Source organism: Miscanthus floridulus, chromosome 15 (assembly GCF_019320115.1).
Source record: "Miscanthus floridulus cultivar M001 chromosome 15, ASM1932011v1, whole genome shotgun sequence".
Taxonomy (NCBI): Eukaryota; Viridiplantae; Streptophyta; class Magnoliopsida; order Poales; family Poaceae; genus Miscanthus; species Miscanthus floridulus.
This window is the reverse complement of record NC_089594.1, coordinates 85,064,411-85,080,344: the sequence shown is the minus strand read 5'-3', so window position 1 is coordinate 85,080,344 and position 15,934 is coordinate 85,064,411. Positions and strand designations below refer to the sequence as shown.

The following is a 15,934-nucleotide window of genomic DNA, read 5'->3' as shown; positions in this document are numbered from 1 at the left end:
CTGGATTTACTTTCTTAAGCACAAGTCTAAAGTATTTCAAAAATTTCAAGAGTTTCAAACTCTTGTTGAACACTTGTTTGATCGTAAGATTCTTGCCATGCAAATTGACTGGGGAGGCGAATATCAGACACTTAATTCCTTTTTTAATAAAGCTGGCATCGTTCATCTTGTTTCTTGCCCACACGCTCATCAGCAAAATGGGTCAGCTGAGAGAAAGCACCGTCACATAGTTGAAGTCGGTCTCTCTCTCTTATCTCATGCGGCTATGCCCCTAAAATTTTGGGATGAAGCCTTCCAAACAGCAGTTTATCTCATCAATCGTGTACCCAGCAAAATGATTGGTCATGCTACGCCTCTAGAGCGTCTCTTTAATCAAAAACCAGATTACTCCTCGATGAGAGTTTTTGGATGTGCTTGTTGGCCTCATCTTCGCCCCTATAATAAGCACAAACTAGAATTTCGATCCAAAAGATGTGTCTTTCTTGGTTATAGCACCTTGCACAAAGGCTACAAGTGCCTTGATGTCTCCACTGGCCGTGTTTACATCTCCAGGGATGTGATCTTTGATGAAAATATTTTTCCCTTCACCGAGCTGCATCCCAATGCCGGTGCCCGTCTTCGCTCCGAGATCTTATGTCTTCCTTCTGATCTTGTTTATCCGTATGTAGGGGGCGAACATGCAGTAGATCAATGTGCTAATGGTTCATCTAATTCTTCTAATGTTTCCTCTGAGTTGCATGATGAGAATCAGGGAGAAGCCGGTGACAATTCGGAAGGAACCGGTGTACACGGAGCAAACCAGACAGGCGCAAACTCCGGAGGCGATTCGCATGCGGGCTCGGGATCGGAGTCTGGTTCGGGCACGCCCATTGGCCAACCGTCGGATGCCACGCTATCTCCGGTTTCCCCTCTCGCGACGGCGCCCGATCCGGACAACGCGCCGCACCAGCCAGGCGAGGCCACGTCTTCTTCCCCGCGCGCGGGAGATTCGCTAGGCCAGGCGGGCCAGGCGGGCCAGACTGCTGCTGCGCCAACAGATCCGCATGCGAGATCGTCTGCGGCACCTCCAACTGCAACCCGACCTGTAACCAGACTTCAAAGTGGCATACACAAGGAGAAAATATACACAGATGGTACTGTCAGGTATGGATTTTTGACAACTACAGGGGAACCTAGTAGTACTGATGAGGCTCTAGCTGATAGTAATTGGAAAAATGCAATGGATCTTGAGTACAATGCCTTAATGAAGAATAAAACTTGGCACCTTGTTCCACCTCAAAAGGGTAGAAATATTATTGGTTGCAAATGGGTATACAGAATAAAGAGAAAATCTGATGGTAGTTTGGATAGATATAAAGCTCGATTGGTAGCAAAGGGTTTTAAGCAGAGATATGGAATAGATTATGAGGAAACTTTCAGTCCTGTTGTTAAAGCTGCTACTATTCGTATTATTCTGTCTCTTGCTGTTTCTCAAGGATGGACTCTCAGACAACTTGATGTACAAAATGCTTTTCTCCATGGCAATCTTGAAGAAGAGGTATATATGCAACAACCACCTGGTTTTGAAGATCCTTCAAGACCAAACTTTGTTTGTCGCCTAGATAAAGCCTTATATGGTCTGAAACAGGCGCCCAGAGCATGGTACTCTAGACTAAGTGCTAAATTGATATCACTCGGTTTTCAATCTTCAAAGGCTGATACCTCTGTGTTCTTTTATCGCAAGAATGATGTTAGCATGTATCTCCTTGTTTATGTTGATGATATTATTATAGCCAGCTCTACACCACATGCTACCACAGTGTTACTTCAAGATTTGCAGGGGGAATTTGCTCTAAAGGATCTGGGAGATCTGCATTATTTTCTCGGTATAGAAGTTGCCAAGGTGCGAGATGGCATTGTTCTCACTCAAAGCAAATATGCTTCTGATCTTCTAAAAAGAGTTGGTATGTCAGATTGTAAGCCTGTTAATACTCCATTATCCACTAGTGAAAAATTATCATTACATGAAGGATCATTGTTGGGACCGGATGATACATCACGGTATAGAAGCATTGTTGGTGCTCTTCAATATCTAACCCTCACTAGACCTGATATAGCCTTTTCTGTTAATAAAGTCTGTCAATTTCTTCATGCACCTACCACAGTACATTGGGCAGCAGTTAAAAGAATATTACAGTACTTGAAGCAATGCACAGAATTGGGCTTGAAAATGCAGAAGTCTCCTTCGACTTTGGTGAGTGCATTTTCAGATGCAGACTGGGCTGGCAGTGTTGATGACAGAAGGTCTACAGGAGGGTTTGCTGTGTTCTTGGGTTCTAATCTTGTATCATGGAGTGCAAGAAAACAGGCTACTGTCTCAAGATCTAGTACAGAATCAGAATATAAAGCAATTGCTAATGCTACTGCAGAAGTTATGTGGATACAAACTTTACTGCGTGAATTGGGTATTCCTAGTCCAAAGGCAGCAAGACTTTGGTGTGATAATATTGGTGCAAAGTACTTGTCTGCTAATCCTGTTTTCCATGCCAGAACAAAATATATTGAAGTTGACTATCATTTTGTCAGAGAAAGAGTTGCTCGAAAATTACTAGAGATTGAATTTGTTTCATCAGGAGATCAAATTGCAGATGGCTTTACAAAGGCCTTGTCTGTTCGGCTGTTAGAAAATTTCAAAGTCAATCTGAACCTAGAGCGGTTAAGATTGAGGGAGGCTGTTAGATAGAAAGGTTAGATGCATGTGTATTTACCTTACCATATTATGCCAAAGCCAAGAGATCTAGATTGTCTATGTATAGGAATAGATCATCTATGTATAGAAGGTTTATATTTAGAAAAGATCTCTTGGCTTAGCCCTCAAGTTGTAACGCCTATATGTAACTGCCACATGCGGGGCTATTCCGCATCCAATCAACACGCAACCATCGCACGACCCAGATAGAGCGTCGGTGTTCTCCTCCGCTCCTCTGAACTTTCACACACGACATCCTGCTCCGCCTCCCCGCCGATGAGGTGTGCTGCCTCCGGCTGGTGTGCCGGTCATGGCGGTCGCTGACGTCCGACCGCACGTCGTCGTCGTCGTCAGTCACCACGAGGGCAGCCACGACGAGGCCGAGGTCCGCGCCGTGGACCTACACGGCAACGTCATCAAGCGGAGGCGGATCCGGCGGCCTGCTCTGCGTCTCGCACGGCTGGGGACTGGCCTGCGTGGTGGACATGGTCATTGGCGCCATCGTCGCGGACGTGACCGCCGAGCACCGGAGCACGGTAAACGCGGCGAAGCCCCAGTGCGTGCTCGGGCACATCCCGTCCACCGGAGAGTACAAGGTGGTCCGCATCCCAGCAGATTATTCTAGTAGCCTCACAAATTTGGAAGATTCTAGTAGCATACAAGGTGGTCTCACAAATTTGGAAGATTCTAAGAATACATTATAGAAGATACACATCAGTAGTAAAACAAGTGTTACAAAATAGAATGTAACGACTATTTTTTGACTGGAGGGATTTATTCATGTATATGTGAGCACTATCATCTACTGTATTAAGCAGGTGTAGAAGGAAGACAGCAATAAAAGATACATAAACTTCTAATCTAATATAAGAAAAGTTAAAACAAGCCTAGAACGACCCACATTTCGACTCGACTTGGGAGGAGGCATAAGAGGTATGTGTAGGCTTTCATCAATACAATTACTTACCAAACACTGAATATTTTTCTCAACTTTACCACAGATCTGGCAGCACGATTTTAGTGCCACCAAAAAATTGTGCAATGTGGCTGTATATGGAAGTGAAGTTATACCTGTAGACACAGTGTCTCTTCCCTGATGGTGGTGGTCCGTTATCAAAGGCATGCCCCAAGTGGGCATCACAGGCATCTTTCCACAAAATGTACTATGTCGTACTAGCATCAGAGCCTTGCAAAGTTGACAAGTTCATGATTCTTACAATGTCCAAACTGAAAAGGTAACTGACTACAATGTCAAAACTAGAGCCTGAAAACTGGAATACAGAGCGCAGGCGCTACCAGTGATCTTATTTGAAACAAACTAGAAGGTAGGAAACATCTTACAAGTTCAAAACAGAAAAAAAGGATAATAACATGTTATGCCACGATAACATACTCCCTCCGTCCCAAAATTATTGCACGTCTCGTTTCCCAAAGAGTCCAAACTTTTTAAAATTTGACCAAGTACGAAGAAAATAATATCAATATTTATGTTTTAAACAAATTTATTATGAAAGTATATTTCATTATCAATCTAGCGATACTTTACACGTCATAATCGTAATTACTTTTTTACATATCATGGTCAAATTTAAAAGAGATTGACTCCTCGGGAAGAGAGGAGCACTTAGTAACATTTCTTACTAGTAAACTTGCCGGGTTGCTGCAGTCCCGGCCGCCGATCACTGGTTGCTAACTCACACACGCAATTTTTTGTGCAGCATGCAAAACGTGGCAGCCTTTTTCTGATTTCTTGACTTACACCATTATTCAACAGACCAAGCGAAGCAGTGAAGTCATTGATGCCGACTTTAATCGCCATGCTCTTGACCATGTGTGCCATCCCCCCACGCCCAGAGCAAATAGCGTGGAAGGCAAATGCTTCTGCTGCACTGATATATGTTAAGATGCTAAGGACTCCGATGATGACTTAATGGACCATGGACCAGGGCCATAATGTACTTCGTCTGTTGCTTTCCCTTCACCGTGATCATCATCCTACATGTCACTGCAACGTGATTCAGAAGCCATTGTGACACGTAGTACATGATCCGGTCGACCCAACATTCTGACAAAACGACCTGGAAAGCCTCCTCGGTCTGTTACCATCCTGGGGGTAGTCAGGCATTTGATCTTGCTGAAAAGCTTCTCGTCCTGAAGCTTTATGCTATCAACAATCTCCGGCATATTGTAGATTGCCACTTCTTGGAGGTGTTCCAAGCCATTCAAGGCCTTAAAGGTATTCAGGCTGTCACAATCATACATGGCTAAGATGGAAAGCATTGGCATGGCCCCTTTGCCTATCACTAGCTCCTTTAACATAGACACGTTCTCAAGCTTCAGTCTTGCAAGGCTCGGGAATCCGTCGAAGAACAGTGTCGTGTCACTGTATGAAACAGCTGACAGCTCCATCTCAACAAGGCATGGCAGCGTAGCAAGCTTGTGCACAAACTGCTGTGACACTTCAGATTTATGCAAATAGAGCATGGTAAGGTTTGGTAGGACATAGCGGTCACTCGGCAGATCATTAATCCCTTGTAGCTTACCATGCAGGATGAGGGCCTGGAGACGGCGCATGCTTGAGGTGGTGAACATGCTAGATGGAAGAAATTCACCTGACAAGTTCAGGTACAAAAGGAATTCCATTTTCCTCAGAGCTGCTGAAAGTGCGATAGTATGGGCTGCTGAAATGCCAGACAGAGACAATGATCGGAGATAAATCATATTGTTCAAGGGGCAGTTCTTTTCATCCCACGAACTACAAGGCACCACACCATTGAGTGTCATCAAATTATTCAAGGGAACTGAACAATTGGGCAAAAGCATTTTCTCAGCAAGCACATGCCGTAGTGCTTCGATATCCCAAAACTCATCGACAATTTTCCCCACATTTGTTTTCCTTACGTCCAACGTCTGGAGATTGTCAAGCTTATAGATGGATGAGGGGAGTTCCTCCAAGTTGCTGTTCCTAATACCAAGGTACCTCAAGTGGATTATGTTGCCGATCTCATCTGGCAGCTTTTGCATCTTAAGACCGTTTAGGTCAACAACTCGTAGGAATCTGGAGCCCTGTAAGAAGTGGAGTCCATGCAATGTGTTTGAGCTAACATTCTCCGAAATGCCACAGGCTCTTGAACACAACTCTGCAAGATTGCCCCATAACGACTGAGGTTGCAGCTCTCCAAAGCTTGAGCTACTGCGTTGGTCTTCTGCAAAATCACACAGAAGAGAACGCAGCTTGGGGAAGACATTAGGTATGTGGACATATGCATCCACATAGTTTTGTACGGCAAGGCGCCGCACTGCATTTGGGTTTACAACATTAGCATGATGGTGGATTTCAAGGAAACTAGAGTCCTGTGCTTCAGACTCCACAAAAGCATGGAGCAGATTGTGGATGGCTACCAGCTTGATGGATCCACCAGCATCCTTCTCCATGACCTGCACTAATCCTCTTGCAACCAGTTCTTTTAGATAGTCAAACCCAACATCCTCCAGTGTTTCTGCCTTCTTTGGCATAACAAAACCTTCAGCAATCCACAGACGCACCAAACGATCTGGGTAAAGAATGACATTTTCTGAAACGGACGCGAAGTATAGGAAACATGACTTAAGGTAGTGTGGCAAGTCATCAAAAGCCAAAGACCATATGCTTCTAACTGGTTTTGGCTGGCCATTGGACTCGAGTTGTTCAAACATGACATCCCACTCCATGGGAATCAACTTTGATCGTAATATTCCTGCAAGCACAGTAATTGCCAGGGGTAGACCTGTTGATATATTGTGAACATTTTTATAGTAACCCTTGCTCCTATAAATTTGTGGAGGCTCTATTGTCCCAAAAACTCGTTGACAAAATAACTCCTCTCCATGTTTTACGTCAAGATAAGGAAGCTTAATGGGAGCTATCTGTGGGTCAATGTGATTGATTTCCTTCACATTGAGATGTGTGGTGAGTAAGATCCGGCTGCCATTGGTATGTGGCAGCACGGCAAATAACGAGTTCCAGTCACTAATGCTGACTAAACCATCAAGAACAACTAGGTACCTCCTGTTCTCAAGGTTCTGCCAAAGTTTGAATTCCATATCGGTGGTTTCTTCATTACCAGGTGCAGATGTTGTACTATCATTTTTCTCAGGAGTTTCTGGAACCTGTGAGCTGACCTGCATGTACATAATCTCAATGTAGTCCCTGAACCTGATATGTGGTGGAAGACATACCCATGCATGGACCTCAAAGTGTTTTATGATATCTGGGTCATTGTACAGCTTTTTTGCAAGTGTAGTCTTTCCAATGCCACGCTCCCCCAAAATTGAGATGACAGCCTGGTGAGAAATATCTCCCTCTTTGTTGATGATTAGGTCCTTAAGGATAGCAAATTCACTTTCTCTAGAGCCTATAACATATTTATCCTCGTACCTGCAGAATGTTTCAGTCAGTTTTATTTCAATATTGAATCGACGAGTTTCAGCCATATAGTACGCTTACAAATTGCATATAACAAAATAGGGGACTGACACATTATGTATTTGTAAAGGGCACTTTGCAATGGTACACTAAAAGGTTCATAATTCTCTGCAGGGACACATAGAAATATGATCTTAGGCCTCACAATTTTTTTTTTATCAAACACGTGGAGCTGTGTATCATTGTACTAACAAAAACAGGGAACGGTGCAAACAAATCTCTCACCTGCAAGGGAGTGAGTGAGAAATTAGAACAGCTATTCACCCTATGCTAGATCATACTAATCACTTTCCACTGAAATTCTAGATGAAAGGCCTTCCCAACTTGGTTAGGCTGTCCATATGGCTCAAAGACCCTTTGCACCAGCAAAACAACAGGGGCTGGCTAACAGTGATCGACATAATACCTTTACATGATGCAGTTGTGTTCCATTCAATCAAACACAATAAAGTGATTGGTAATTTGCACACTCCTGAACATGGTAAATGGGCCAGCGCACTCAACTCTTTAGCTCTTCTTACATCTTGAAAGACTATCCCAATCGCAACAGTCACTACTACATTCCAAGTTACAATGCTTTAGAGACAGTATATATTGAATTAATAGTACCAAATCTACCAACAGGTCAGTACGTGCACCTTGCAACATTTTTGGAAGTGATACGTACCTAACTACTGCACTAGTACAGGAAAATGCACCTTCACAGTTTGATCACCTTAAACAGAATCACAATATACATGTTGAAATGAAGTGCCAAACATTTGAACGCTAGAACAGGTAGTAGGACGAAACGATGTTTCCACATTGGTTTAGGGAAGATAAGATATTTTGCAGCGCTATCTACATGTAGCAGTGAGGTGCACACAGAAAAAAAAAGGAACATCGGCTTGCAAGGCGGGGGCTGCCACATCCGGCACAGTGCCCCCTCTGTGATCAAGAGGAGGAAACCGTTAACCATCTGCTGGTTTCTTGTGTCTTTGCTCGGCAATTTTGGTTTTATTTGCTCCAGCACTTTGGGATCCAACAATTCTGTCCACAGCCTTCAGATTTGTCTTTTGATGTGTGGTGGGAAAATTCAAGCAATGCTACTGTTGGGTTAACAAGGAAGGGGTTCAACTCTCTTGTGATCTTAGGAGCTTGGACCTTGTGGAACCACCGAAATAGGTGTGTTTTTGACGGAGCTACTCCCAGCTTGGGTGGTGTTTTGGGTTTTGCTCTAGAAGAGAGTCGGCTTTGGGCTGTGGCGGGGGCTATCTTTCTTGGCTTCCCAGCCTCCCCCTCCCCCTGTAGCCCTGTAGTCTGGAGGACGTCTAGTCTTGGTCGCCTCTTTGTTTCCACAGGCGCGTTTGTACTTTTATTTTGGAGTGGTGTGGTGTGTGTTGTAACTGGGGTCTCTCCCCTTTTTTTTTCTTCTTAATATAATGAAGCGCAGTTCTCCTACATTTTCGAAAAAAAAGGGAAACACAGAAACAGAATATGGACCACTTTAAAAGAAATTGCGTACCGGAATGCAGGATAAGGAAAAAAAACAGGTCAAATTAAAGTACAAAACGAGAAAAAGAAAATGAAAACCAGATAGTAGTGTACCACTCAGGATCCACTTCAACTGACAATGAACTCCAAATTTTAGAAGGAGAACTTTCAATTTGATAGGTTTCCTTGTTCTGGTTAAGTTCCTCAATCCTTTCATTGATCTTAGATATTTGATTTGACAGCCCATGACGTACAAAAATCTGCACAACATAGACATGTTAATTTGCAAACTATTAGCATAGAGGCATGTGTGAGATGAACCTCAAATGTAATCATAGGGCTCGCTAAATAAAACCAAAGTAGCAAATGCGGTTTGGGGTTTCAAATAAAAAACAAAAAGAGAGATTCGTTGATCAATACTCCTTTCGTTCCAAAATGTAAGTCGTTTTTGTTTTGTCCTAAGTCAAATTTCTCTAACTTTGACCAAGTTTATAGAAAAATATATTAAAAATCTATAATACCAAATATATTTCATGGTGGATTTAACAAAACTAATTTGATGTAACTTGGCCAAATTTCGACTGACAAAACTTAAACGACTTACACTTTGGACCGGATAGAGTACACATTTATTTGCCCAAAAGATCACAAGGTCTTTAATGATCTACTGATTGGAAAAGAAGAGCTGAATTGTGGAGCAAGAATCTCAGAAAATAGAGGTATGTCAAACAACAGTAGCTGACACCCAATGGGCACTAAGTATGTCTGACCATAGAAACTAACTAGGGATGTTATCTGTAGGCTAAAAATCAGAAGTTTGGTATTGACCACGCAAGTGTTAATTTCAGAATAAAAATCAAGTCCTGGATGAAGTAGCCACAGGCATAATTTGATCATAGCATAGAATGGACGCCAAGAAACACCCCCATCTACTAAGCATATATTTCCCCCATATAGACTCCATGTATATGCATTTTTTCCTTTTCTGTATTGATGGATTTCAAGAAGAATGCACCATAACCAATCATCTAAACATGAATATAGATTAGTAAAAGGACAAATAGGAGGTGTCTACAGCAATGTGTAATGTGACAGTGATGAGCATCTTTGCCTAGAGCCTAGAGGTTCAGAGAATGTCTCTGAAACTACTGTCATGTCCTGTTGTTTAGAAGATGCAAAGTTTCGTTTTGTCCTGTTCTGGTTAAGTTAATTAATCCTTTCATTGATCTTAGATATTTGATTTGACAGCCCATGGCGTACAAAAATCTGCCAACATAGACATGTTAATTTGCAAACCATTAGCATAGAGATATGTGATGAACCTCAGATGTACTCACAGGGGTCACTAAACCAACCAAAACAGAAAATGCCTGGTTTCAAATAAAAATAAAAGGAGAGTCAAATTTCTTTAACCTTGACCAAATTTGTAGAAAAATATATTTTAAAAATATAATATCAAACAAATGCACTATCCAAACATATTTCATGGTGGATTTAATAAAACTAATTTGGTGTAACTTGGCCAAAGTTTGACTAACAAAACTTAAATGACTTGCACTTTGGACCGGATAGAGTACACATTTATTTGCCCAAAAGATCACAAGGTCTTTAATGATGTACTGATTGGAAAAGAAGAGCTGAATTATGGAGCAAGAATCTCAGAAAACAGAGGTATGTCAAACAACAGTAGCTGACACCCAATGGGCACTAAGCATGTCTGACCATAGAAACAAACTAGGGATGTTATCTGTTAGCTAAAAATCAGAAGTTTGGTATTGGCCACGCAAGTGTTAATTTCAGAATAAAACTCAAGTCCTGGATGAAGTAGCCACAGGCATAATTTGATCAGAGCATAGAATGGACACCAAGAAATACCCCCATCAATGTTATGTGAACATATATTTCCCTTTATAGACTCCATGTATATGTATTTTTTTCCCCTTTTCTGCATTGATGGGTTTCAAGAAGAATGCACCATAACCAATCATGTAAACATGAATATAGATTAGTACAAGGACAAATACGAGATGTCTACAGCGATGTGTAATGCCGCGGTGATGGGCATCTTTGCCTAGAGTCTAGACGTTCAGTAATAGGATATGTCCCTGAAACTACTGTCATTCTTGTTAGGAGATGCAAAGTTTCGTTTTGTGTTTCCCTATTTTTCTCTATTACCATGGCTAGCTTGCAAGTTGTACCGATTTCAGCAAACAATCAGTTAACATGAAAAAATGGAAGCCACAAAAGTCAGAAATAAAGTGATCCCCAATTGAAAAAAAGAAGTGATCCCCGTTCTTAACTTCTATTAGGCAAGTTTCGTTGGGGATGAGAAATGAATAAGAATGAGCACCTGCGTGGCGAGGGCCTGGACGAGGCTGACGGCGTCGCGGTGCCAGCCCCACCACCATCTGCGTCGCCGGCGCCACCGGGCCCCGACGCGGCAGGTCTCTACGCGGAGGTGGAACTCATCGACGGCGTCCTCGACCTCAAAGGCGACCTCCCTGGTCTCGCGCAGCCAGAGCAGGAGCAGCTCGCTTGCGCGGCCGCGGCGCTGGCGGTCGGCCCCGCGGACGAGCGCCTGCAGATAGGCCAGCTTCCGGCGCAGCGCCCGGATCTCGGCGTCCACGCGCAGCAGCGCCGTCGCCTCCTCCGCCGCTAGCTCACCCAGCTTGGCCACCACCCCCGTCACCCCGGCGTCCGCCATGGCTGCCGGCTGCCGCCGGGACCCGGTGCCGGCCGGGTGCCCGCCTCTGGTCTGAAAGACTGAAACTGTCACGCTGAAGTAAAGTTTGGTTAGTAACGACTTCGAGCTTCAGGCCCTCGAACGCACAATTTCGCAGGAATCGTGCAGTGGAAAGACGCAGGAAATTAGGCCCCGTTTAGATACAAAATTTTTTTGGATTTCGGCTATCGTAGCGCTTTCGTTTTTATTTAGTAATTAGTGTCTAATTATAGACTAATTAGGTTCGAAAGTTTCGTCTCGCGATTTCTCACCCAACTGTGTAATTAGTTTTTTTTTTTTTTGTCTACATTTAGTACTCCATACATGCGCCGCAAGATTTAATGTGACGGGTACTGCGCAAAAAATTTTAGGTTTTGGAGACATCTAAACTGGGCCTTAACCAACAGTTGACTATTTACCTCGTTCAAGAGTGTAATATTCCTTCCCTCTGTTCCAGCACGTCAGCGGAGGGCAAAATGGACATTTCTGCCTCCAGTTAAGGCATGTTGGAGGCGAACTGTGTGTTCGGCTGGCTTGTTTTTTCTCTTACGAAATCACTGTTTACGTCCTGTCAGAACAGTATTTTTTTCTCCCAACAATCAGCTGGAACAGTATTTTTCAGTCCTGTTGAACAGGCCCGAAGTTCACAGCAGTGACGCGAGGGGGACGAAATTTGTCAACCGGTGCTTCACGAGAAAGATAAACTTTTCATTGCAAGGAAGTCGTATCTTTTAAAATTGTCCACAGAGAATTCTCTCAAAAATCTTAGCCAGCCTGCTTTTGATTTTTCAGAGCAAGCTGTTGTGATGAGATTATCTTTTTTTTCTACGATAATGCTTGCGACAAACGGACGTGGCTTCTCACTCGCTACGACACCGTCGGCTCACTCCCATCTGCGCCCCTTTAAAAAATCTCTACCCAACGGTGCTCGCCCAGAAGGGGGTGCTCGTCAAGCATGCCGTCGCGACCTCGCGCACGTGCTCGCCCAGGCCGCTGTGCTAGCCTAGGGTGGCGCCAGGGACGGATTCAGAACGGGGCTGCGTCCCGGGCTAGGCTGCTGATTCACGTTCAAAACAGTTTGATTTTGCTTCATAGGTCTCCTTTTGTCTAATTAAGATCATAGTTTTTGGCTAAACACCACATATATTAAAGGGGCTACATGGACTCGCCCCGGGCTGCAGCCCGGGCAGCCCGGGCCCTGGATCCGCCCCTGGGTGGCGCAGTGCCTTCGCTGGGGCACCGACGAGCTGCATGCGCCGTCGCCACAAGCTCCGTAACGACAGGGCCTTCATTCGTCCGAGCAGTCATGTGACATTATGCTAAAAGCGCATGTTACAACCGTATGTTTCAAGTGTTTTAGATGTATTAGAGATATGTTACAAGTGTTTTACATCGATGTTGCAAAGTAGATCGGGATGTTGCATATATTGTAATGGTTATACACGCATGTTGCAAGTATGTGTTCCAAATATTTTATCTGTTTTTTAAAGCATGTTGCAAGTGTGTTTATTTTGGATGTTACTATCTGGATGTTGTATATGTTTTGCAATGTCTTTTTAAGTATTTTTTCAGATGTTTTTGTAAATGTTTCAGACACATAACTCAAGTGTTTTATTACCTTCATACGTATGTTGCGAATGTTTTATCTGGATATTTTAAAGTAGATCGAGATATTACACGTATTGCGATAGCGCTGATGACCGGCGGACAGCAAAGCTGTTTAGTTATGATAATTAGAGGGTGTTTGATTCGGCTACTAAAATTTAGGAGGTGTGTCGGGAGGATATTACATGGGGTGTTTAGATACTAATAAAAAAACAAATTACATAATCCGTTAGTACTTCGTGAGACGAATTTTTTAAGCATAATTAATCCGTCATTAGCACATATTTACTGTAGCGAACGTTGTCAAATCATGGACTAATTATGCTCAAAAGATTCGTCTCGTAAATTAGTCGCAAACTATGTAATTAGTTTCGTAATTAGTCTATATTTAATACTCCATGCATATACACAAACATCCAATGGAACAGGGACTAAAATTTAGGAGGGGCAACCAAACACCCCTTAATATAACAGCCAACCTGGGTCTTTTTTTTTATCTTTGCATTAAGTTATTTTGCAGGGAGACGAGCTTCGGCTCGACTGGCCAGGAGGTGAGACTTAAGGCCTCTGCCTGCCGATCGGAGTTCGAGCCCCGCTGTGGGCAGAATTTCCGGTACCCATAAAAAAAATCCCCTCGTCTGTCTCGACTTTCCCAAAGCACAGGCAACGGACCGGCCCACTCACAGGGTAACGGGCCCCTGTGTAAGGGCGTGACACGATGTTGGGGGGTTTTCTCGGCCTGCGTGAGAAGATCTTCTTCCTTAAGCACAAAGTTGCGAGGACTGTCTGCCCACCGTAGGTCGAGTTTTTTTTTTTAAGTTATTTTGCAGGGGCGGACTAGCGTCAGGGTCGGGCGGTCGGCCGACCCCGACGACTTTGCAACTGCCTTCGGTACCAGGTAACTTTTGGCCAGCGTAGAACCCGGCAAAAAAAAATTGTTTGACCCCGGCAGGCACCTTGCAGCACAGCGCGGCAGGGCCCAGTTGGCCAGCATTGTGATGCAACTTTGCAAACCGCGGAGTACTGGGCAAGCGGCAAGCCCAGTAGACTTGGCCTTAGGCCTTCGGTCTTCGTGGACGTGCAGCAAACATCACAGCTGGCAAGGCTAGGTCTTCGGCCTTTTGCACTGATGGAGAATTTCTCTCCCTGACTCGGCACGTCTACTGGTCCAACTCCATTCCGCTGGCGTCATTAGTATGCCACGCCATTCCCTACCATTAATTCATAGCAATTTATTCTTTCATATAACCAATTTAGTCTAACTTCATTATAATTCATCCGCAACTCTCACAACAATGCCGGGAATGCTTCTAGTTCATATTATACTCCCTCGGTCCAGTTACATAGGTCAAGATTCGGACTTTGTAATCATTGACTAATAATTTAGCTAACAACTTTTAGCTATTGTAATAAAAATTTGATTCTTTTAATTTTATAATCAAATACACTATCCTGTAATTATAATCTTAATCTTTATAAATAAATGGTCAAAGTGCAATTTAGAAGATCGTATCATGTCAAAACACCTTATAAAATGGATCTATCACAGGCTTACCGACCCGCAGGCGTTTTATCTTGGCTTCGCCCCTGTTATCTTGGTAGTTTTCTTTTGTGGCTTCTTGGTCTGTTTATGCTTTGATAATATATCGAAGTATTTTTTTCATCTGAATGTTTTGGTACTGCTGCCGCTAGCTACATTCTTGAGAAAGGCATATCTCAATTCCTTTTTTCGTGCAGCAGCATTTCATTATTATGTGAGTTGTGTGAGTCGTATTAGTGTGCGGATTGATAGCCACACATAAATTTTTTTACCCCAGAAAACATTTTTAAACGCTTTCTTCGGTTGGTACTTGGTAGGCCTTTTAGCTAACCTCAAACCATGGCACAGAATAGATTTGCTTCTTGAATGTATGGATTTGTAGAGTTGAGAATATTATCTTCCCAAGTTGTGTCATAGTCAAAGACTGATGAAATAAACTTTGCTTGGATGTTGCATTCAGTTCAGGTTCTGAAAATGTTGAACGACTGATAAATAGCTGTGCATTACTCTGTTTAGTCTCATCGTTGCTGGGGAATAACAAGATGGGGAATCTATTGGCATCAGCACAGGAATAACCCACTCGTCTAAATGCTGGCTGCTCATTAAACAAGCCTCGTGGCTCTATGATGGGATCTGTGAGCATGCCACCTAAAACTTTACATTGCATTTGTACATGAATTAAAGATGGTTCAGATGTACAAATGATCTTCTAATGCAATGCCTGAATGGTAACACAACCATTCAGTTTGTTGATGAATCTGACTGAAGAAAATTTTGTTTCTACTATAGTTATATTTCACCCAGATTATTATGTCGGGAAGTTCAATTACTTTTACGCACGAGCCTTTAGCTAACATCCAGATAAAACATTTTCAACATATGTGTGAAGTATATGCAATATTCAGATGAAACACTCAATATATATGTGAAACATATACAACACTCAGATAAAACACTTGCAACATATGTCTAGAACAGCTGGAACATTTGAAATAATACACTTGCAACATACGTGTATAGCCATGGCAATATATGCAACATCCACCAGAAACACTTGAAACATACGCCTGTAACATGCACTTTCAGCGCAACATTTTCTTGCTGCTTGGTCGAATCGAGGCTCGTTGACGTAGAGCTCGACTCAGCACGAAGCTCGATGCCACGGAGGTTGTCAATGCGGAGCTCACCGGCAATGTGGATCTCGGCGGCGTAGAGCTTGCCAGCAACACGCGGCTCGCTAGCGGCAGCGAGCGCAGAGCTTAGCGACGACGCGTGGATGTCGGTGGTGCGGAGGTCGCCAGCAACACGGGGCTCTCTAGCGGCACGCGCGGAGCTTGCCGACAGCTTGTAGAGAGCAGGTGGGGTATGGCCGTGACACGCGCGGGGCGGGTGGATGCGCGA

The 15,934-nt window shown here is 43.5% G+C and overlaps 1 protein-coding gene across 3 annotated transcripts; it reads right to left on the bottom strand.

Moving 5' to 3' along the window:
- Positions 1 to 1,964: 1,964 nt before the first annotated feature.
- LOC136508155 (putative disease resistance RPP13-like protein 3) lies at positions 1,965 to 11,484 on the bottom strand. 3 transcript variants are annotated; one of them, XR_010771892.1, is made up of 4 exons: positions 11,017 to 11,484; positions 8,781 to 8,926; positions 2,748 to 7,145; positions 1,965 to 2,135 (listed from the first exon to the last, which is right to left on the bottom strand). XR_010771892.1 is itself a non-coding variant. In XM_066502782.1 (3 exons), exons 1-3 carry the CDS (start codon positions 11,368 to 11,370, stop codon positions 4,724 to 4,726), a joined length of 2,922 nt encoding a protein of 973 aa, XP_066358879.1. In that variant the 5' UTR covers positions 11,371 to 11,484; the 3' UTR covers positions 2,579 to 4,723. The 3 variants fall into 3 exon arrangements, 1 of the variants encoding a protein (XP_066358879.1); XR_010771893.1 differs by having other exon boundaries at positions 1,965 to 2,125; XM_066502782.1 differs by lacking the exon at positions 1,965 to 2,135 and having other exon boundaries at positions 2,579 to 7,145.
- Between the last annotated feature and the right edge of the window lie 4,450 nt (positions 11,485 to 15,934).